We start from the raw sequence: 24,992 nt of genomic DNA, 5'->3' as shown, positions 1-24,992 counted from the left end.
TTACAAATGAACGCAATGTTAAAACTTCAAGGTTTTATTCTAAATGCAAAAAAAGCACTTTTAGTAAGTAGGTAGTTCAGAGAAACATTATTTACTACAAGATAGTAGACGCATTAAAAAAACAAACGTCACATGTTAATAGAAAAATATGCACTGGCAACTTAGAAAAAAAGTGGAAAAATTTTAGGTGTCCGTTTTTAATATATCACTGTCCGCCGCCCAGACGTTTCCTACAACGCAGATGCGGCGGAGTACTGCAAAGTCTGCAAACCTAGAAACTGTTCGGAAGCCATACACCATCCAGGAATTACATCCTTATTACATCTACCTAAGGCCTATTATCGCATCAACGAGCGATCTATTTATCTCTATTTACTAAACGAATGATATAAATATGATAATGATAAGAATGCGGTGTGATTGCGGCTATCAATGTAATACCGTTGACATTTGCGTAAGTAAAGATTATCCATCAGGTAATGTAGCGTCCTTATTTACAGTAGGTAGGTACTTAAACATTTTTTGCAATGTTAATTAACATAATATTTTAAAGCAAAATTTTGTGTCTCTTTAACAAATCAAATCAATTTTAATATCATGAACTCTAGAAATATCTAAGGTAGAATATTTTGATATCAATTTTTCCATCTTCATTTTCTTTTTATGGTTTACATTTTCTTTTTCACATTTATTTCTTCCTAATGTCTAGTAACCTAGGGTAGATCAGGCACTACAAATGAATTTATGCCATTTCTTAATATAATAATTATTGCATGCGTATTTATGGGTTGACTAAAGAATCATTCATGGAGTTGTTACAGCATTTTTTAACAAAAGAAAATATCGCTATCTCGTTCCTACCTATACTATTAACAATAGATAGCTAAATGGGTCGTCGTCAGCTGTTAAGTAGCACACCCAAAATTAATTGGTTTGCTCTTGACACCGTCAGTCACTGTCTTGAGTTATTCAGGTTACTGGGCGACACCTTTATGGTGGTTCTTATTGCTTCTGTATATTGCGTAACCAATGTGAAGAAAAGTCTCAAATCTGTTTTTTTTTTTTCAATTTAATTAAGGCTATTTTGAAATTGGAAAACTGAAAATTTTAGGAATTTAGTGGGCGTTCTAACACTTCAAGATTCTACTAGAGAATCGAGGCACATTAGAAATCAATTGTTACCGCAGTCTCATGCGACCGCTTGGGGTTCCACGGGCTAAAAGCCTACGTACATCCGTCCTGTTTAATTCCCAGACAACCCTAACGGGAGGCATAAACAAATTAAAAAACTACGGCCACTAGACCCACAAGTGACTGATGTCTCGGAACGTGGCATAGACAAAGGGAAATTGGCGGACATAAGAAACAACAAGAGGCGTTGTTGTGACATTTATCGATGAAAAGGTCTTATTGCTAATGGCAAGGGTTGTACGAAATATCACTGCGATATAAACCAGACAAGGCGTAATTCGAAATCGGATTTGCACAAATTGGTTGGCAGAACTGCTAAAAACACTTATTTCAGGAATAATAATGAGATTACTTTGTTAAATTACTTTATGTAACATACCATATTTCAAATCCTTTCATCTTCGTTTAGAAGCCTTTTTTGATGGAATGGAAATCTTATGGCCCTTTGTGCCCAAATCATACAAGTAGAACAAAATATTTGCCATCGAATATTAACAACTAATACAGTAGTTCCCGTTTAGATACCAAAATGTATCAAAATTGGTTCAGCTATTGAATCGCGATAATGTTACAGACTTTAGCATTTCATATTAGTTTAAAGCACGCACTCTAGATCCAATCCGTTTTTTACGAGTAGATATCCATCCAGTCAGTCAGTAGTAGAGTTAGTAAAGTTTAAATTAAGACCTTCAATTTTCGTCAGTCGTCTATCATCATCTATCACTTCCTTAAGTAGAGTTCAGGAACTCATACATTCTACTACTTATAGCGAATAGAGATTGAAATTCCTCATTTGCTTCGTCCTTGACATAGCTCCTTCCTTAGCAAATGCAATTGAACACGTTAAGTACCACATTCGCTACCCACACACTTCCTTGTCGAATGTGAACTCTATGTTCAAGAGCAAAAGGGTTACAAGAAAACATCGTTCATCTACGTCTTCAAGCGTAATGGATATTATGAACGGTTCATTTATTGCGAGCGTTGACAATGAAAAGGTTAAATCTACGTTATGAGTACGGTCACCATTAAAAGTGGTACACTTTAGATTATGTCTATAATAACTTTTATATCTACAGGGTGGAGATGATAAGTATAAGTGATCTCACTCGATTATTTCTAAACTATACAAGATATCGAAAAACTGGTTGTTACTGATCCTGAAAGTGCTTCACGCACTAGCTCTATCAAACGGTATCAATAAAAATGATTTAATTTTAAAACATTGAATTTTCGGATATATCTAGTTTATTTTGTAGCTAATATAGCTAGTGAAGAACTTTCAGGATCAGTAACCAGTTTTTCTATATCTTGTAGAGTTTAGAAATAATCGAGTGAGATCACTTACCATTTCCATCCTATATACGAATAATAAGTTACACAGACTTAGAAATGTGAGATTTAATTTTGGTGTCGAATGTACAGTCACGGAATGAAAAGGTTCGTCAGTTTTCAAATTGATTCCTTCAACGAATCGCGAGCACATATTACCTTTTGAAACTATGTTACAGAATAATCTCGAGTCAGAGAAAATAATCTTTGACTGTTCGCCAGTAAAGTTCAAAATTATTCAGATCAAAGTTGTTTGACTATTTAACTTGTCAAGAAGATTATTATGATTGATATACTAAAACCTTCTTGTTGGTTCAACCTGCCATTATCTTTTAAATAAAAAAAAAACATTTTGTAATATTGCACTGAGGGAATAAAAAAATAAACAAGCAAAACCTTATTCGTTAGCAAACGTCATATTTATTTATATGTTAGCAGCACTGTTTCTTGCACGGTCATGTTGGCAGGTTTGACTCTTACAGTACCTAGTGCAAGCGAAAACCGACACTAAGGTGACGAACCTTTTCATTCCGCGACTGTACGTCAATGAAAATGTTCCTAAGTAGGTATTATTAAATTAAATTAATTATCGGCTTTCGTAGAGAAGCCGCAAAACCGCTAAAGCATACGTGCGTAATGGTAAATACAGCACAAAATGGAGGGTAATTTTCCCAACAGGTAGGCCTGCGTTAACGTAAGCCTCCGAATAATTACCGAAATAAAATTTTATAAACGGAAAATTTTGTATTTACGTTGACGGACGGCAAATCAAACTTTATACTTTAGAAAATTAATTATGGGTGTTATTTTTCAAATGTTAGTCGTAGTGGTAGGAAAGAATTGAGAAATGGAATGTTTATTCATTCATTTGTACCGTTTTTGTTCGCGTTGAACCAAATTTTATGACTCTAGTTAGCTAAAATATTCCAAATTTTTTGTTAAACCCATCAATTCGCTCAAAGGCCTGCCAATCATCTGTACACAAGCGTCGTAACTTTTTAACAAAGTCGATCAATTATTCTGCGTTTAGCTACAACTTCCCTTCTGCTAACTATTAACGATGGGACAAGTTTGTTTTTACAAACGATGTCTGAAAAAAGTTTTGCGAATATTTTATTCAAAGAAGACTTAGGCAATTTCAAACAAAAGCAATATCTTTTTATTCATGGTTCTTTAGTTTTTTACTATTTTATCTCTAAAATTTATGCATAGCATTTTTTTTACCTAGTATTTTGTTTGATTATCATCAAATTAAGTGCTTTTGCCCTGAAAAAATTCCAGCAGTTCTCCCTCTTGCTTAGTTCTAGTTAGGTTGTATTCAGACACTCTAGTATAGAAAATATTATTTCCACTACTCGACCAATTTCTGGAAGTGAATTCTATCTCCCTTAAGCCCTGCGGCGTGATCCATAGAGAAATCGAGATAATAACTCGAATCATTTGTAAGAAGTCAATCGAATAGTCCACGCCAATAGAATTTGTAGTTACGATGATGAAAATCGACTGAAACTGGGACTGAATTGATCTAATGATGTCAATATTGTTGCGCTTGCAATCAATTAGGTATTAGACGTTTACTCAATTTATTTCAGAAATTCTATGTAGTAGGTAGTTGATTTTATTTATTGGTATGGAAAACTTCCAAATTTTATTTAACGCAAACAAGGTAGGTATGTTTAAGTACAAAATTTCAAACCATCAATAAGTAAGCCAGGTAGCTGCTTTAGTGCTTATATGCAGCGTAAACTCCTGCCTGAAATGTAGAGGTAATAGCACTCACTTAAGTTAAATACACCTGTCGTGCGACCAGTCACCGTGAATGAAATACACGCTGGCAATTCAAAACATTCGTAAACAAAATCGGTTTATAAACCGATAATAAATGTTATAATGTTGTCGCTTGAAGACTACAAAAGCGTGGCTGTAAATCAATCACTTAGAAGCATTACAGTGGCAGTAATTCAGTGACATTTCTAAGAAATACATTCATCACGGTTTTGCTGTCTGCAGCTTGTCTGGATTCCGCTCGCTTAGCTCTTTCGTGTAATAAATACCGTTTAGTTGACACATCCTTTGAAATACTCTACATTAGGGACCCAATGCTTCGCAATGATTCTTAAGTCCGTGTTACGGAAAGAAGCTCTAAAGTTGGTTTAAACTCAAGCATACCGTAGATTGAGACTTTTGATTGGTTGAACTTCAATTAGTTTTTTTAATACAAGATTAGGCAGATATTTGACCGCATTTACATTAATCACAGGACATATAATTGAGATTGAACTGAATTTTGAGCGGAATAGGATCCTGAACGACTTGAAACTTTCAGAAAACCTAAATGATCTAGCCGATGAAGGTATCGGACTTGCCGACTCGTGATCCGAGGATTGCGGGTTCATAAACGTCGCCACGAATGCTCGTAACACAAGCATTTTAGCTTACCACGAGGGTTTAAAACTTTACAGTAACCCAGACACAATAGAAGGTTAATTGTTATGACTGCTATAGCAGTTCACTATCATGGAAAGCGTTAACTAGTATTGGTAATTTTCTAAATACAAGATTCTTTTTTTATTATTATTTTATGTAAGTAAATCTCTGTTGTCACAAAACGTTGCGTAGGAACTGTAGCAGAAGCAGAACCATGTACAAACAGACACCCGGACAGCTTTGTTTACATATAGATGATGACGTAGTACTAAGGCTCTACGTCAAGAGTTGTTTTCTGTAGGTCTACGTCAAGTCTGTTGTTTATTTTATAGTAACGCCTGAAACATGGATTGTTGTTACTATGTTTGCTTAACTGTGATGCTACTACAGAATAAATAACAGTGTTAAGTACACAAACTACGTAGTTGTGGTTCTTCGCTCTACTACAATTAATATTATATTGTTCCTTGGAGATTGTTATTGTTTTCGGTGCTGTGATTTAATTAAGGCGAGTAGCCTATACCATATCGAACTTGTAATGGACGCTTGCTTGAGTCAAATTTTTAATTCAATCTTGAGATGGGTTGAGAAAATAAAATAATTTCAGGATCGGATAGTCCCAGACATAGATCAGAAGATTTTTCTTGAGCTTTTTCTGATTAAAATGTTTTACATTAGATTTCTATTTGTATAGGATTTTCGGAATCGGATTTCTAGTAGAGACGTTATTAAAAAGATGAAAAGCTATTTTAAGATCTAAATATCGTCTTGAAGATTCACTGAAATTTTCATTATAAAGATAGGTATGTATTAAAATCGTGTAAGAACACGATGCAAAGAGAAATACTTAGCATTTAAGAAATACGTTACTGCCGCTCAAAGGGAACTAATATTGAATTCTTTACAAGCTACCAATACTCATTAGTTAAAAATTCGATACGTCAGCATAGTTCGCTTGCTATTTTAGCCCGCTCAGCATTTCGCAAACTTGCGGTCAATTCACGACTCATGCACTTTAAACAATACATTTTTGTTGCAAAATAACACCTATTACAATGACATAAGACGTCAGTGTTTAGCTTAACGTGCCCGTAACTATTCTCACACGAAAAGTTCATTACAAACTTGTATTAAGTTCGCGATGGTAGTCATTTATCAACACACGTACGAGGGCGATAAGGGGCTTTACTTATTATGTAGTTCCTATATCAAAGTCGCTGGGGGAAGTTTGGCTATTAGTTCCTACGTTAAAGATACACATTATGTATGTAATTGGAATGTGCTCTGAGAAAGTCAAAGTAAAGAAACTTAAATTAAACTTAAATTACATTTTTAGGATAATTTCCAACGCTCTCCTAACTGTCATGTACTTATTTAATTATTTAGTCGTGAATTTATTTTGGAGTAATAGATTTCTATTGTCTAGCTGGTTCAATAGAGGCAATGATCTGTCAAATAATTAGACGAAAAAAGAAGGGATTTTACATTTCAGCGGGTAATTTTCTTTCTTGATTTTCAAAGAAAATTTAAAAAATCAGTTTATCCAATCGTACTTAACTTTAGACATTAACGTTTCTAAAATCAGAAATTTATTTTCATTCATATAAATTAATAAAAATGATTGTTATTCAAATACTTCACTATTTATTCAGTTTATCTGAGAAAATCGGCGAATAAATCAGAAATCTGTTAATCAAAATTCAGTTATTTCCAATAACTATTTGTTAACCCTTACAACGCGCGAACTCCCCGCGTCTAACGCCCCGCGGGCCGGTCGCGCAGGTCGCAGCGCAACGACCCGCCGCGCGCGTGTCCGCGGCGGGACTGCCGGCTCAACGGCGGGAATAACAACGATTTATACCTCGTTCCTATCGTTAATATTGCGGGTCCGTTACAACGGGAACCTTTGTTCGTTACAATCTTCCTAAGGAATGAAAAGGAAACTGTAGTCGTAAATAACAGATTTTCTTATTATAGGTATTACACGTACTTAATGCCTTTTTTGGTTTGAATTTGCGCCTTCAATTATGGTAGACCCTCGCTTGGATGAAACTTCTAGGTCCCAAACAATGAAGATGCAAAAAATCTACTTAATCTTCACGTGTATTTATAGGTCCACTTTATGAACGTATATTGAAGTACCTCGAATTAGTTCATATCCTGGTACTAGCTATACTATAATTTTGTGAAAAACAAACAAATAAAGTCAGTCCGAGTTCATTTATGATATGAATGGCGGATGCAATCAAGGTCAAAATCCAGACTGAAATAAAACTGAATTGAAGTCTTAAGTACTCTTAATTTACGAAAACAATTGTCTATTTAGATGTAAATGGTACCTAGAATGTTCGTTTAAGCCGTAGATATTAATTGTAGGTGTTTTAGTTAAGTGCTCGTTGTTTCAGTGCGCAATAAAATGCAGGGTCCAATTAAATAAACATTTAATAGCCCAACTGTTACCTACCATTAATTTGGCTTAAGATCTGTATTTACGTGGTGGTGTTTACGACGACCAAAAGGGAATTTTTATTTGAGAAAACCAACTACTGTAAATACCTACTTAAGCTCTTTATGTGAGTAGTACTTATTATGACAAAAACTTTTTTTACTACAAGACATGGCTTTAACCGAAACAAACCCAATAAAATGAAATTAATTGTAAATAAAATAATAAATAATTTTTTATTTCATCAATTTAGTTTCTTTACGTGACTCAGAAAAACAAGTTTTGCATCTGTAATCCTTATTCATTTAAGGAAAATCTAACAAATTAAAGGTTAAATAGGTATCTCGGTATTTTCCCACAAACCTTTACGAGTTCTGCGTATAGGTAGGCACATTTTCCACTCATCGCTGTGACCCAGTTATTGGCGAACGGTTCCATGTCATTGTGTTACGTTTGTTCCTATTACGCACTAGTGGACAGCGGGGAAAATATTTGTAAAAGCGTTTCACAAAGCGCATCCCAGGTATTATGTATGCGAATTGCGGATACAATAGATGAGGGGCTGTTTATAAACTTACACGAAGCATAAAATGGATATTTGGGAAATCCATGGCATCGTGCGTATGCATAAGATTTATGTAGAGTAAAAGGTACTAGGTTACATCGAGGTTTTCTCAAGGAACCAAATAATTCAGTACTTATGCTGTTTAAATTGAGATAAGATTCATTGGACTGAAGCAAGTGTTCATAAAGTAAAAAGTATTTTTTGCAATGGTTGCATAAATGATAACTAAGAGTAGGCGCACACCGTTGATTTTTCGTCGGCCGATAGTTTAGTCGGGCAGTTGATCAGTATGGGCATGTATGGGAGTGCGCACACTACGCCGATTCAATTTGGCCGATTCTTCATACAAATTAAAATCGGGCACAACTATCGGCCAACTAAAAATCAACGGTGTGCGCATACTAAGTGTATAATAATTGGGAATAGTAAGAAAAGTGTAGACTAGAAATCTATTAAAATTATCATGAGAGTTGTGAATGTCATGACCCAGGATTAACGCAAAGAAGAACCTACCTAGATATCGTTAAGCCTCTCGAGCTGAAAATGATGAACTTTTCATTCAAATGTTTATTACAGTACGGAAGATAAACTTTATGTAAGGATCCTGCGAGGATAGGCACGTAAAATGTGCTGTTCAGCCATCTTGTGTCTTAACTCAAAAGAAATGACGTTGAAAAAGTGGCACGTCACGTAATCACGTTCAAAATGAATTGAGGGTCCTCTGTCTAGGAAAAATCCTGGATAAGGCGCAGTGTTAAGGATTCTTATCATAAAAATGTGTATTTTTATCATAAAATTTGAAATGAACAATATGTAAGTCATAAAATGTGAAGATACTAATAATGAAAATAATTTAGTTCTACATTTCTTTTTATTATTATCTTTTTTTCTTTTTATTGATTTTTTCTTTAATTATCTTTATAACTTATTTTTCAAATACATTTGACGGTACTAAATACAACTGGTGTCCAAAGTAAAGGGTTAAATTATCTGACACTTATTTTTTTAATAGTCCCGTTAGTCCTTGTTCGTTAGTCATGTTTAAACCGTTCATGAAATAAATTTTGTTATTCATAAATACCAAAAACACTTCAGTATTTCACGACAACAGATCCCGCTGAAGTTTCAAGATAAGACTCTCATAATAAAACGTCTACCTGAGCTAAAATTAAATTCTGCACTTTGTTGTGAGCTTTAAAGTTCAAAGTTCGGTGCAATCACTTCTAGCCAATATTTAGTGAGAAAATAAAATTGCTTTATTGGTTAATTTATATGACAGTAACATTTTTATGGAACAGGGAGAAAACGGGCATTTGAGTCACATAAGCACAATCACCACGGCCCATTCGGTGTTTTCTCGTAACACATATGAGTTAGTGGTGTGTTGAAAACCGTAACTTACGTATACCGTAACGTATTCTTGTATGTCCCAATGTTTGGTCCCAACGCCAGTTGTCCATGTGAATCTAGAAAATAGTATTGGATTGGTACCAACGTTGGGACAAGCTATTTACTAGATCCACAGTTCCACACACATGTGCGGCGTTGGGACCAACGTTGGGGCTAATGTGTGAATCCGGCCTTAAAATAAAATGACAACTTTTTTGTTGCGGGGAACATACCATTGACAAACATTCCATCGTCAAACATTCCGTTTTCGAATTCCCGAGTTTGTCCATCTATGCACAGGTGTTAGCAATACTCCAAGTTGAAACTTTGTGAATACCTAATACACATAGCATGGCTTCTGAAAATATTTTGTGGGTACGGTCCCATTAGTCTTAACTTAGATTTGGCAATTAAGCAAAATATACATCTGTAATGTACTACAGTGTGGTTCGGAACACTCACAGAGCATGGAATCGTCGCGCGCCGAGAGGATTCCATGCTCTGTGGGAACACTCAATTCCAAAAGGTTTTCGATTGGTATCAATACGATTGTGTTATGTAAGTAAAATGAAATGTTGCTAGATTTTATGAGGCGTGTTTTGTAAATGTTGGGAAAAGGGAAATGTAAAACGATATTTTTACACTGAATGCGAACTGACTATGAGTTTTTATTTTGTCCATTTTACAAAAAATGTGTCCGAATTTAGATGCTACATGATCTGTGGCTTCACATTCCAGAAAGGTAGCCCGCACGATTCGGTTTGCAAAACTGGACCGACCCTTTTTGCAGCCACTCAGTCAGAGAATATCGACATGGATTGACTGATTGCAAATCGCACTGGCTAGAAACATACACACAGGTGTATGTTTTTAATTTTCTTTCAGCATTCGAAAAAAGGTTCACGTGCAGATTTCGGTGTTACGCGTTTGGGAATTGTGGCTTCGTATAAAATATTTCAGAGAGGTAGTCCGCCATAATGAAGCTTACCAAACGGCCCGAATGCGAATCTGTACCGCCGACCCTTTTCAACCGACTTCATTTGTGGCCAAAGAGGACCGACATACCTATCACGTGATGGATTGACTGAACGCGCACTGGCTGGAAACACAGACAATGTACACGGCTGAATGTTTTTAATTTTTAGCTATTTTATGAAAAAAAAGTGTATGAAGCTTAGTATTTATTTGGAAGCGAGAACCAATACCTACAACCTACGTACGTAAATAGCCCCGTGGTGGCGTGGATAGGTTATCTTAGTTGACAATACGGGTACCTATTTATGTCTTTGCTGACATCTCTCCATCTCCATATTCAAATGTTTAAAATTAAATTGGCTTGATAACGTGTAGGTACCTTATGTTAAACTAAATAAGATGCTTCAAAGTATAAACAAAAATACCCAATGATATAAATAAATGTTAATATCACCAAAAATACCCGATGATAAGCGTTGGCTATTATTAGACCTATGTTGCAAAAATAATTAATTTTTAATTAAATTAAATCAGTAATTTTGGAATGGCATATCAGTAACGACAGTTTTAGCATTGCATTGGGACGTTATAATTTACTTATTTCTACGATAGTTTACGATACCAATAATATATAACGAAAAGAGCCAGAACCTCACAAATGTGCAAATCACGTGTATCATAAATCGATATTTTAATGCAATATTCCTAGTTACCTATATGGCGGTTTGATATTTCGTAATTCAATAGTCTCTCTCTTCTAATCTAAGCTTGGTTTATTGCATCACCATTATTAGGTACTATTGGGCCAGCATTAACATAACAGCGAACTATACTCGTAGGTGGGTTGGGCCAATACTGCGTTTGAACTTGGCCTTTCATTTGGCCAACATGCCTTACTCTTGGCCAAATATCGGGTTAGTAGGTCAGTTGGAACCGGTATGTGACGAAAATGTATGCAGCCGTCATCTGGCAGTTGGTGCACTTGACATTGGAGTGATTAATACCAACAAGGTTGGACACACAAGTCAAGTTCAGGGAATTTGTTAATGAATGACGTAAGTAATTACATTTGAACCTAATGATCAGTTCATTACTTTATTGAAAAGGTAATAAATTATTTTTCAATATTTAGAAAACAACGAACTAATTACGAGTAGTAGACCAGTTTTATTAATTAACGAAACATAACATCATTATGTTAAAATAAAGCGTTTTAATAACTTGTTAGTAGTTTGGTTAGGACGTTACTATAGCTTGAATCATCTGACAGTGGGATATTATTTTTGTAAGGCACATATTGGTCGAATTTTGTGCCTTTACTTTTTAACTCGGTTTGTTTAGTTTACAGAGCTGTCTAAACAAACACATGAATTTAGCCAAATACTCGTCATTGGGTAAAAAAAACTAGTTACTTTAAAGCGGTAAAATACTTCCTTATTTAACTTTTTAAGCAGACACAGCTGAATAGATCTGTACCTCTAGTAGGAAAAACTTTCGAGTTCGTTTCGTTGCGTATTCAAAGTGTCATCGAAAAATTTTGTATGAAAAATTAAACAGCGCCCCCTATATTATAGCCGCCCTAGGGGGCGCTGTTTAATTTTTCATACAAAATTTTTCGATGACACTTTGAATACGCAACGAAACGAACTCGAAAGTTTTTCCTACTAGAGGTACTGACGTCAATGGTTTCACAAACTATTCTTGTTTTTTCTTTACAGGTGGAAAATGTAGGAGTTTTCCGGCTTCACCTCGTTCTCTATAGTGTTTATTGTTATGAAACGGAAAGAAGGTAGAGACAGTTTGAACACGTAAATTCTGATTAAGACCTCTATTTGTTACACACCTTGGCGTGTTACTTTTAATGAGAAATCCCTATTAGGAATAGAAAGCGTGAAGGCTGAAGGTGTTCGAAGTCGTGAACTTTTAATTTGAGATCATTTTGACAAAGCACACTGAAATATTTTTTTCGTAGCATATCAACTAATTCCTCCAGCATATAGTTAAGATACAAAAATTAAGTAAGTTAAGTGAAAGGCATTTTCTGAAGCAAGTAAGCTCGCTGCTATAGATCTCCTCTGCACCCCCCGGGAGAGATTCTTGAGGTCTACCTACCTACCTACAAAACGGAGAAGAAAATGTTTAAGGAAAGCGTTATCACTTTTTCATAAATCCAATTTAAACTTTTTCACTTCGCTGTGACAGTGATGTGGGAAATGAATATTTTTTCGATTCTGCAGTTGCCTATAAGGTTTAAAGATTCTTTATTTCTCAATAAAAACATAATTGTCACTTACTTGAGAACAAAATTAAACTAAGTATAATTTACATTTGAATCGTTCGCACTGATATGTTTTATAAAAAGCATTGGCTTTAGCAAATCATACCATCTGATTGGCGATAAAAAGTAAATCAGTATAATATAGGTTCAAAACAAAATTAAATATAATTTTCTAAATTGTAAATATTAGTTTTAGACATTAAATTTAATAAGTAAGGCTCATTCTACAACGTCATGAATATGTAGGGCAAGTTTCTTTTTAAAAATATTTAGGGAGTCAATGCTTTTTATTGATGCGGGTAGTTTATTAAACAACTGTGCTCCCTCAAAGTTAAGCATTCGCTTGCCTATCTCTCTTTTTTTCTAACTGGGTACTGATTAATGTAAGAAAACGATACGTAATAAAGTGTGCTTATACCCTAATTTTAACCCCCAACTAGTCAATGGTACCACATGTGGTAATAACCGCATTTTTTTGACATTATTACCTTGTATTCAAAATTTTAATTTCTTGCCTGATTTAACGATGCAGGGTTTGGTAAATATGTTCCTACAGACATAGAGTCGAGATTGTTCGAGTTTCATTTTCACGGATTAGCCTGTAGAAAATAATCATTGGCTGCCAATCGGTAACACAAATAAACGCATTATGCCTTTGAGTCTGGCAGTACAAAGGCGCTGCATATAAACTGTTGTTTATGGTGGCGTAGAATGGAACTATCCCATTTTGTTGCCACGTAAATTAGTTAGGTCGAATATTACACTATTTTAATGATGAAGTATTATTTAAATGAGTGTCATTTATAGAGTTTTCAAGTTTGTTTCAAACTGCGATCGCATTCACTAGACGTATAGTAAAAAATGTATACTTGCTTCCATTTGGTGGACTAACGATCTAGTGAAGGTCGCGGGAAATACCTGGATGCGAGCAGCGCATGGTCTTATCTTCGTGGAAATCCTTGGGGGAGATCTTCGGACAGTGGACGTCACTTGATTAAAAGTAACCTTTTTATACTACCTACTTACAATACAAGCTAATAAAGTGATAGCGTATAAACGCAACAAAATACTATCCATCCGGCTATTATGAGTTCGATTTAAGCTCTCTAACGATAAAAGTCAACCACCGTTCTATCCTGATAATCCCCCGGGAACGAAGCGACCTCGGTTTTAAAGTCAATAGAGGCGACTTCTCCGTACTGATGTGTATTTAACTGCTATCTCCACCACTCAAAGTGCAGTCGTCTAAAAGATTTCTGATGAAGTCGAGGGAATTAAATAGAGCTTGATACAGCTTTAAATCTTTGAAGCTCAGCGGTTAAAATTTTTTGAAAGAAGTACCACTGATATAGGAAGTAATGTTTTTGTACCAGCATTTTGAGGGTTAGTTGCTAGAAGTACTGATCCAATTATGAAAACGGTTAAAATGCACTTTAGTGATACAACATTATCCAGATAGTTTCAATGAAAAATGACGGGCGCAAAACACAAAAAAATTCTTCGCGTAGGTATTGTTTAAATAGAGACGGATTAAATTTCAAGGTCTTTCATGAAATGTGCCAAAAGCAGGCTTAAAGGCTGAAAAAACTCAGCTTATCCATTTAATTTAAAACAAGAATGAACACCCCCGGGAATGAAGCCCTTTGTGCGTGCAGCTAATTTCAAGTGACAATGCTAACCCAATGAGCCTTATTTTGGTAACATTGTGGGCGCAAATAGAATAAATTTCCAAATACCCGGTACCCTAATGGGAATTGGCACTCGCACGCAAACTGTACATCAGCAAATACGTTGATTAAATATAAAAAACAAATATGTTTTGAACAGACAGGTATTTGAAGTGTGTGCCCGCCAGGAATAATATTTGTCCATTTTTCAAGGTTGAATATTTGGTTAGCGAGACGTTATAGAAATTCAAATATAAATAAATTTTATACCACATTCTTGATTGAAATGTTATGAAAAACGTAGAAAAATCCTATGATTACGATATAAAAAAACGTTACAAGACGACTCTATTGCTTTACAAATTATTTGAAGAAACATTTTTATACATAGTATTTATGACCAGAAACATAAAAATGTAACTTTTTATAGGTATCCTATAACTTGATATAACCTTTCACCCAAAGTAATAAATTCAAAGGAGGTGTCTTTTGGTATTTTTAAGCGATAAGTTTTAAATTGTAATAGACAACTTAAACAACAGACAACTTGTCTATTGTTTAACATAGGTACCTACTTAGGTGTAATTTATTACTACGAGTATATCAAAATTTCCTATAAAGTACAACAAATGGACAGTTACTTTTCGCATTTATAATATTCATAACTACATTCGTATTTATTTCATAAAAGTTGTTAGCACGAGTTTCAAAACTAGTTAAAGAGTTAGTTCTTTGTAATCTACTTGTAAAATATCTGTCTTAGTTTAACTCATAAATAAATAGAAGAGCTCATATCAAGGACCATAGATTATGTTTTATGGTAGCGAGTGATTTATGTCTACCCGTATAAAATGCAAGAGCAAAAGGAAATCAGAGATTTTCAAGGGAAATAATTAACGATCGTAATGAATACGGAAACAACGAATCTCGCTCAATCGGGGAAAACCTTTTTATTTTTGTTTGAAGGAAGAACCATTTATTTTTCGTGACTGAATTCAGTCTGAATAAAATAGTGCAAGATATAATAAGGTGTAAGAGAAGGTTGGAAAAACTTTATAAGTACTAATTTGCGGCTTTGTCGCTGTAGTTGAGAACTCGGTTACTCAGCCAGAGGACGCGGATTTGATTTCCGACAACATAGGTTAGATACAAACATTCGTTGTTCATGCATTTGTTCTGTGCTGACTTTTTTATTACAAAAAAAGTATGAATGTGATTTGTAAGTATGCATACTGATTTATTTGATTTGGGGGAAAGAAGACACATAAAAATGTTCAAAAAATGTTTTAACATTTTTATGGGTTCTGTCCATCTGAAACAGATTATATTCGATAAAACTAGCCACTATTGTATAAGTAGTTATTGTGATTACTTATTATTACTCTGTGAGTGGGAGTTATTTACCATGGGGGTCGATACCATGAAGGTAATGATGATGGTAAAGGTAATTATATTGTACGATACGAAGTCTGTATCGTAATATAAAAGTAATTATTAGAGATGAAACGGATAGTTGTTTGGCCGGATACCGGATACCGGATATCCGGCGAGCTGCTAGGCCGGATAGCCGGATATCCGGCGGCCGGATAGTTGTCCCATTGTCATGTTGCATGTCGTAACGAGTTTAGCGCCGCACAGGTGCTTCTAACGCGATCAGTGGGTCTAGTATGTCTACTAGAGACAAGTCACACTTTTCGAAAATCGAATTCGTTCGAATAGAATGTCAGATTTTGCCACTAGTCTAAGGGGCAGATCAATTCGGGCGATTTCGGTTGCCATCGTGAGTATGTGATTGAATAGCGAAAATTCAATTAGTTTACTTGCTGTATAATCTGACTGAACTGCATTATACAGGGTGACTTTGAAATCGTTGGCATTCTTTTTAAAATAAGACTTTACTCATGATTCCCCAAATATGAGTCATATCAAATGAATTAAAATTACAATATTTGAAATCTTGTACAGACAGCACATCAATCTTCATACTGCATTACTGTGGCATCTTGTTTCAATGTATTAAGTGCTACAGAAATGAGGAGATCCGTAAACGAACCAAAGTCGCCGACATAGCCCGACGGATTAGCAAGCTGAAGTGGCAATGGGCAGGGCACATAGTACGCAGAACTGACGGCCGATGGGGCAGAAAGGTTCTGGAATGGAGGCCGCGTACCGGAAAACGCAGCGTGGGACGTCCACCTGCAAGGTGGACCGACGACATCGTAAAGGTAGCAGGGAAGCGCTGGACGCAGGCCGCTACCAATCGATCAACATGGAAAGCATTGGGGGAGGCCTATGTTCAGCAGTGGACGTCCTATGGCTGAAATAATGAAGCGTTATTTTGCAACCAAATGTATAGGATGATGTGCTGTTGACTGAACAATAGTTTTAAACTCTTTTCAAGAGCACACTAATACAAATACATAGTTAAAATAATGGCAAAAAATCTCATTGGATTTGTCTCATATTTGGGGAATGCACTATGTATTATGAGTAGTCTTTATTAAAAGGATGCCAACAATTTCAAAGTCACCCTGTATGTGATCAGACCATCAGTGAAAAAAAGATCGCCTATTTTATTTGGCAATATTTCGACAATAAAATATATTATTTACTATTTATGTATTCGTCATTAGAGTGAATAGCCCAGAAAGGAAATTTTGAAAGGCCTTAATATGGCTTTTTTGTAACTTTTTGGACTTTAGATAAAAACCGTCATTATTATAAGCCATTTAATTGATATTTAACTCAAAGATCAACGTGTTTCATTTTATTATAGGAAAGGATAGTGCCAGGGTCTGGACCAAGTGTTGCCCAGAATCAACCTATAGTGCATTTTGTTCCTCAGGCCTATACTAATGTGTAAACTGAAGCGCACTGAATTCTATCCCTTCAGGGATAGATAACTTCAGTTAAGAGAAAAAAAGAGTTTTGTTTTGAATTATTTACATACAATATATCATCGATGTATACGTACTACGCATTAGATTTCGCGATTATGGCATTAAATAACACTCGCTATGTTGAACTTAACCATAATGCATCCGTACACGTTACTTTAGTGCGATTTAGATATTCTTTATAAACGATCTAGCGCTGTTTTAATTGTTTGGTAAGTTGAAAAAATTCATTATTTCCAAAATGAAGCAAGAAGTTTTAGTTTTCTATACTTGCAAAAAATCAATTTATTGGTGTATTACAATCGATTTTTGAAGTTATTGTAAGCTAAAACTTCTTGCTCCATTTTGGAAATAATTAATTTTTGTCAAGTAACCAAACTACTGCAACAGCGCTTGATCGCTTATAAAGAATGTCGAAGTCGTACTAAGGTGTACGGATGCAGTATGGTTAAGTTCAACGTAGCAAATGTTATTGAATGCCACAATTGCGAAATCTTATGCGTAGTACGTATACATCGATGATATTTTGTATGTAAATAATTCAAAACAAAAATCTTTTTTTCTCCTAACTCCAGGGATAGATTTCAGTGCGCTTCGGTTTACAAATTAGTATTGGCCTGAGGAACAAAATGCACTATCGTTTCATTCTGGGCAGCACTTGGTCCAACTTCCATACATGGATTGGCACTGTCCTTTTCGTAGTTTTTTAATATCCGGTATCCGGCCGGATAGTGAGCTACTATCCGGTATCCGGCCGGATAGTAAATTTAGGCCGGATATAATGATAATTCATTCTTAATGGCCGACTTGATATTATTATTTTTGGATCAATAACTATAGAAAATTAAAATAAACATTACGGAATGTACTTATTAGGTAAAGTTCATTAACATCCATTCGCGTACAACCAAACTTGTCTGTGGCATTCCATGAATGCTGTTTTTACCTTATATAAATAAGTTAATTTTAAAACTATCGCCCGCAGGTCTACTTGCGTCAGAGAGGACATCGCGTATCTCTTAGTTTTGACGGTTTCTACGGTTGAAATGAAAATGCCGTTGCCTTATCAACACTTTTGTTATAAATAAAGACATAAATAGAACCACTACCTTTTTGAAGAAGACTAAGGGTGCAAAAATTTGCTAAACGGTTTTTGAAAGGTACTGCGCATGCTTACGTTGCGGTCCTAACATCGTAATTTAGAAAGGTTCATTTGTAACAAGAAAGTAGCTTTATTCAGTTGATTTCTGTAAGTATTCTGTACATAGATCTCGTACTATTAAAATTAGTTAAGTGATTTTTATATTTACAAGGTCAAGGCCATTTTCCTATACTCTACTTAAGAAGAAATGAGTCAATCATTGAGGAAGTTTTCTAAACATCCTACAACACGTCACAAGGCAAAAGACACAAAATGCCGTCAATCTCAAAGTCACTTTGCATCTTGTAAAACCCAGTTTGAGTTAAAAAACTGTTTTAGTCTGTGAATAAGACGGTGCATTTGACAGATGCAGGTCAAGGTTAGTGCTTCTAAGTGAACTTTCAAACTTCAGCGAGGGTCGTGTAGACCGGGGTTGTAATTTATTGCTCTTAGTCACTGAACTGGTTTCAAAATAATTCGCACGCAATTTTATTTTATGTCTTCAAGTTGTCAGAAACTTTTATAAAAGTTAGACCACGTGGTATTCATAAGATAATATTTGCTTGCAAAATTGTGATGCATAAAGTTTTACGATGAAGCCAAAATGTTAATTAAAGGCTCCATTTGGAAATATTTTATTTTAAACTTTTTGTTGCTTATAAATCAATGAGATACCTACTTACTACAAATATTTCTTAATTATGAAAACTTACGAGTACGAAACATTTCTGCGTGGTCAGCTATGCTGCTTTAACTTTTGTATTGTTCTTTAACGGTACTATATGTACCTAAGTATAAAAAAGATTAATAAATGAAATATTAACAAAAAAGGTTAAAATAGAAAGAGTAAAAATATAAATATTTAATGCAAGTGAGTCGTACCTTTTAACCACCGCATACGTAGCTCCAACAGTTAACCCAAGATTAAACGCGCCCATCCATAGCAAAGACATGTTTACAGCCTTCCTGGCTTCAGTTTGGAGGAACGGAACGTAGAGGGCACTGCACTGCACTAGGGAAGCGAACAGTTCATCCCGTTAGTTCGATACACAAAATTATCTTTCCGTCAAACGGAACACAGATTCGTATGACAAAAAACGCGGGAAAAAGTTTTTAATCTGTGTAAAAGCAAAGAGGTTTCTAGCGGGAAAGCTTTGACAGTATACTTTTTTTCTCGAAAAGTTGTCACGCGTAATTGGATTCGAATTTTAAAAAGACAATCCTAGAGCACCGTGTATGAATGTTAGCGAACGAGTGGCGTGGTCGCTCCGTCCTTTACAATATAAACTGGAAGGTTCCCCCCGCACCGCTGTGTCGTAAAACTGAACGTTATTTTCTTGTTTTAATGATGCAATTTCGCTGCAATCGGGAATAGCCATTGTTGTAATGGGGTTTATTTTTAACTTTAAAGAGGATCTTGGCCCTTGTGTGCTAAACGTGAAAGGTTTGAAATTCAGCCGTGGCGAGACTTCTGCTTCTATTTTGATTGATGTTTTTGAAAAAGCTTTTTTTTGTTAGTATTAAAAGAACTTCATAAACAATATAAAGTAACTTTCCTAAACAATAAAATGTTTTAAGTAACTGAAATGTAATTACTTTCTAAAATTTTCAGCATGTTACAAAATAACTCATATGCTTAAAATTCTAATAGCCTGTCCACCAACAAAATATTATTGATCAACAAGTCCCATAACGATTGACATTGAACAGAATATCTGTTATTCACAATTCACACTATCATATTTTAACTAAAAGTTTTCCCTGAAATCATTATTTTACTAATCAATAGTTTAGTTAAAAAACCAGCCAGATAAATCCCACTGGTACTTACTGGAAAGCCCCGATCTAATTAATTCTAATGACATCGTTAAATTCTATTATTGATAAAATAATACGAATATACAAAACCAGTTTTACTAACAGACAGTTTTTGCATCAATGAGAGTCAATGACCTTTGTTCTTGAAGCAATAACTCAAACGTATTCTAGAACGACGATGTAAATAATTTCCTTCAATGTACGCGTGGCCGAAGTTTTTCCTTTAAGTATTGTATACAGTACACGTTTAGGAAATTCTAAATCTGTTCTTGACTTAGAAATAAGGTCAAAAAAGGTTGTAAGTCACTATAAAAAAATGTTTCACTATTTCAAAAATTTGATTTCGGAATAGTACCTACCCAATAAGAGTTATTATTGAGGATCAAACGTTTTCAGCATACTTAATTTAAATTAACAGTATTGAATAAATAAAATGTTACCCCATCCCTATCATATCAGGATGGAAAATCTGTTTCATTAAAGGTTGAGGTTCATTTTATTTGTAATTAAACTTTTTGTATTGAGAATGAATGGTAAAAGCAACGTAAAAGGGCAATCTAAAGATAGACCGAACTTTTTGCTTTCAGGTATTTTGATAATGTAATGTAACTCAACGAACCATTTTCACGTAACGGCCAATTTTATAAAAGAAAATCCTACAAATGGAAAACATTTGAGTCTGGAACAGCAAGGTTAGGGCTTGTTCCCATGGCAATCCAGTTGCGGGATCTTTGCATTACTGGATCTGCAAAACTGTACTGTTATGTGAACACTTCACACTGTGTCAAATCACAATTGAAATTCGAACGGATAGGTTTTTTTTTCCGGGATACTGCTAACGGGATGTTCTTGTGAACGTATTAGAACACGTACTTACTTATACCACACTAATAAAGTGGATCCTGCAAAAGACAGTTCCTGCAAAAAACGGGATATCTCCGTGGGAACAGGCCTTTATAAACTGAATTGCGAAGGAAAATATCGCAAATACTAATAACGGAGAAAATTCCACACGTGACGTGGGGTCCGTAGCGGGAATAAGGTAGTTATTGAGCTCAAATACCGAGAATTGCTGCAGAAAGTCGTTAAATACCGGCAGAATAAAAAGTTTGCAAAGTTGCTCTTAAAACAATGGGTATTGTGGCGTTCAGATCCTGATATCTGATTTTTGAACGTACACAATTTGTACACGGACAATCATTGCGTGCCTAGGGCCTAGGCACAGTAATAACTCTGTAATTATTATTAATCTTTCGTTGGCAAGATAACTTTGATTCCGGCATAAAAGACATCTACTTTAAGCTCCTAAATATAGAACTAGGTATGGTAATATTATAACTATCTCATGTTTGCCCAATTTCATTATTCATTGTAATATAAAACCTAATTTATTTTTAGTCTAACCCCTTGTCCACCGCATTACGTCCCGTGGACTACAATACTACATGACATATTTCTTGCTGACTAAGTCTTTTCCCATCAAAGCTGGATTCAGAAGCAATTTCGATTCATCGAGGTCTGTGATCCCGATGATTTATTTTTCCCTCATCTTGACCTGTAGGAGGTCGCGATCGACCCGTGGAGGTCGATATAGATCAGTTTGGGTATCAACCGTCTTATCGAAAACGAGTTATTATTCATCTATCTATATCTATACTTATAATAAATCTGTAGAGAGGTCAATTCTGTACATGAAATATATTTTCAAAATAACTATCAGGGGGTGATTAGTGATCGATACTGATACCAAAAATGCAATCAGTAAAATTTTTGTCTGTCTGTCTGTCTGTCTGTCTGTCTGTCTGTCTGTCTGTCTGTCTGTATGTTCCTTATAGAAACAAAAACTACTCGACGGATTTTAACGAAACTTGGTACAATTATTCTTCATACTCCTGGGCAGGTTATAGGATACCTAGGAATTCCCACGGGAACGGGAATTAGCGGGAAAATCCTTTTGTATGAAAAATCTAAACCGCTTAAGCTAGACCCTTGAAATTTGGCATGCAGGTACCTTAGTAAACTTAAAGCTTAGTTACAACAGGATATTGCAAAATTCCCACGGGAACGGGAGTTAGCGGGAAAAAACATTTGTATGAAAAATCTAAATCGCATAAGATAGACTCTTGAAATTTGGCATGCAGGTATCTTAGTAAACTTAAAGCTTAGTTACAACAGGATATTGCAAAATTCCCACGGGAACGGGAGTTAGTGGGAAAAAACATTTGTATGAAAAAATCTAAACCGCGTAAGATAGACTCTTGAAATTTGGCATGCAGGTACATTAGTAAACTTAAAGGTTAGTTACAACAGGATATTGCAAAATTCCCACGGGAACGGGAGTTAGTGGAAAAAAATATTTGTATGACAAAATCTGAACCGCGTAAGATAGATGAAGGGGGGGGGGGGGGGGGGGGGGAAACGAGATTCACGCGTACGAAGTCGCGGGCGGCCGCTAGTTCTTTAATATTTCAGGGCTCCGTTGACTGTTACATTATTTAGGAAACTAACGATATTTTTTATATTTATGTAGAGTTCAAATAACTTCTATTTTTGCTTTTGAGAGGTATAAATGAGTAGAGGATCCTGAATTAAGCCACACAAGTAGAAAACAGTATGTTGGATAGGTTTTTAAAGTTATTAGTATCGTCATGAAAGACTCGTAGGTATTATTATTACACACTTTTAAAAAAAGTAAAAGTTACTACTGTTTCAAATGACTAGTTTTTTTTATATATGAGCTTCCACGCGTGCTAATTTCGCGCATCAATATCACGAGTACGTTAATGCGCCTGCGAGTGCCAAAAAACAAAATAAACTTAATAATAAATTATTAATAATTGATTTTGTAACAACAAATCTAACTACATAATATTAAAAGGCAATCACAAAATACAAACATAACGATAGATTCAGTAAGCTGGTTGGATGTAGGTTTGTGCCTGTGGTAGGTACAAATAAATAAAAAATAACCCTAGGAACACAGTTTGCGTCTTGTTTTTGTGTACTTTTTTACCCACGTTATAATGGTTGTAAGATGAAAAATTATTTCATGTTTGCTGAGGTTGCTTTGAAGTTCACTGTGCAAATTGCTTTCGTTTGAACAGGTGGGGATAATAAGAAATAATAAGCAAAGAAGCTGCGGTGTTGAGACAAAGCTCTACACAGTGGTGCAGAATACAGAACTCTTTGTAAAAAAATATTACAATTTAACTAAAAAGTTTGAACCTGAAAAAAGTACAGCCGTTTAATAACATGTAATACGATTGAGATTGCCAAAAAATTGGGGTGGGTTTAGTCAATCATCAAAGTCATCATCATCGGACAAAAGCCTCCCCCATGGAAATCCATCATCATCATTGTCACTTTATTTAATCTCAACTGCAGCACTGAGGACGGACTTTTTTACTGGAGGCAAGAGGAGGATTTGGTTTAGCCTTCCCATGCTGGCCAGACCGTTTAGAGGTCTGATGTTTGCTTAAATGTCTCTTAGTCGCCTTCTACAACATCCACGGGAAAAACGATCTTATTCTACTTGGCTGGAACCAAATGGCGACGGAATTAGTCACTAATATTACCATTTAAATCGGTATTGAACGGAAAAGTTTCTAATCGTGCCTTGGAAAATTCGGCCATTGCGTGACGCAACAGCTCTTGACATCATAAGGACAGCGTCTTGACCTAATTCCAATGAAAGCAAAGTTGTTTGGGTTCCAGCGGAAACACCTCCATAATATTATGATTGGTTTGCTCAGGTGTATCGAGAACGCTTCCCCGGTTATTTGAGATTGTAATCGATTTTGATAGGAAAATAAGTAGCTATATAAGCCTAATCGAATAACCAGTGTAGAGCAAGTTTTGTACTTTAGTTCCTGGAAAAAATGGAAGTCAGACTGTTTCAGACTGTTGTTGCCAAAATATTTGGTTTTATTTACCGTCGACTGTACGCCCAGCCCATTTTTTTCCAGGAACTAAAGTGCAAAACTTGCTCTACACTGGTTATTCGATTAGGTTTTCATGATTTCTTTGGTAAAATTTCTTAAAACACGCTATACTTACGCGTATACTTGCAGATTTAAATAAGGCTGGAAAATCGAGTTTGTCGTCAAAATTTACTAAAATCATTAACGTTAATAAAATCAATTTATAGTAATCTTCGTCGAGGAACTAGTTTTTTCATCGATGTTTAATTTTATAGCTCTGTTTGAAACGTTCTGTTTAGATCACTTTTCTACAGATTTTAATCCTGTTATAAAGTGCAGAAAAATATTAAGATCGTGATGCATTATAATAACTTTAGTATACATATAGAATAGAACATGTTTATTCGCTATTGAACATTCAAAAAGCCCTAAGAGCAACTGCACACTACTGCACAGTGGTACAGACTGAACAAAAAAATATTGTTTAAATAATAACACTTTACAATAATATTTAGTTTACGTAGGCAGGTAGTGAGGATCCGCTTAGTGACATGGTTTATAACAATGATGATGGTTTTTGCCACGTGTCCCGATGTGGCCCACAGTGGTAGTGGCCTACGTGACTTGAAGCACGTTGCACCAGTGATAGTACCGACAGAAAAAAGGCTGCGTAATTATGGCGAAATGTTGCGAATTTGCCTTTTTCGCGAGAGTTTATTGGGCGTCACCTGCACTTGTTATCGAATAATTAAAGCTGTTTAATATTAAAAGAACTGTGGAAAGTAATAATAGGAGGTTGATTGCATATTTTTTTTACTTAAACGATAAAACATATTCAAATCCGGAACGACACAAACAAGATTTGATTTTATAGAGAGAGTCAAGCTAGTTTCGTGGCTTCCACGGATTTACAGTAATAATATTATTATCTGTTAAAAGTAAAACT

The 24,992-nt window shown here is 35.2% G+C and overlaps 1 protein-coding gene across 4 annotated transcripts in view; it reads right to left on the bottom strand.

Annotated features, from left to right (window-relative positions):
* LOC135082302 (flotillin-2) overlaps window positions 1-24,992 on the bottom strand; it is a 268,349-nt gene that overhangs the window by 11,094 nt on the left and 232,263 nt on the right. Inside the window, exon 1 of one of the 4 annotated variants that reach the window (XM_063977089.1) lies at window positions 19,191-19,571. The exons of 2 other annotated variants lie outside the window; for them this stretch is intronic. In XM_063977089.1, coding sequence (XP_063833159.1) covers window positions 19,191-19,206 — 16 coding nt within the window. In that variant the 5' untranslated portion in view covers window positions 19,207-19,571. Of the gene's footprint in view, window positions 1-154; window positions 226-19,190; window positions 19,572-24,992 lie in introns of those variants that run through there. One more of the 4 variants, XM_063977091.1, reaches the window with a different exon arrangement.

Source organism: Ostrinia nubilalis, chromosome 21, assembly GCF_963855985.1.
Source record: "Ostrinia nubilalis chromosome 21, ilOstNubi1.1, whole genome shotgun sequence".
Classification (NCBI taxonomy): Eukaryota; Metazoa; Arthropoda; class Insecta; order Lepidoptera; family Crambidae; genus Ostrinia; species Ostrinia nubilalis.
The sequence above is the reverse complement of the archived record's forward strand: the minus strand, read 5'-3'. Positions and strand labels throughout refer to the sequence as shown.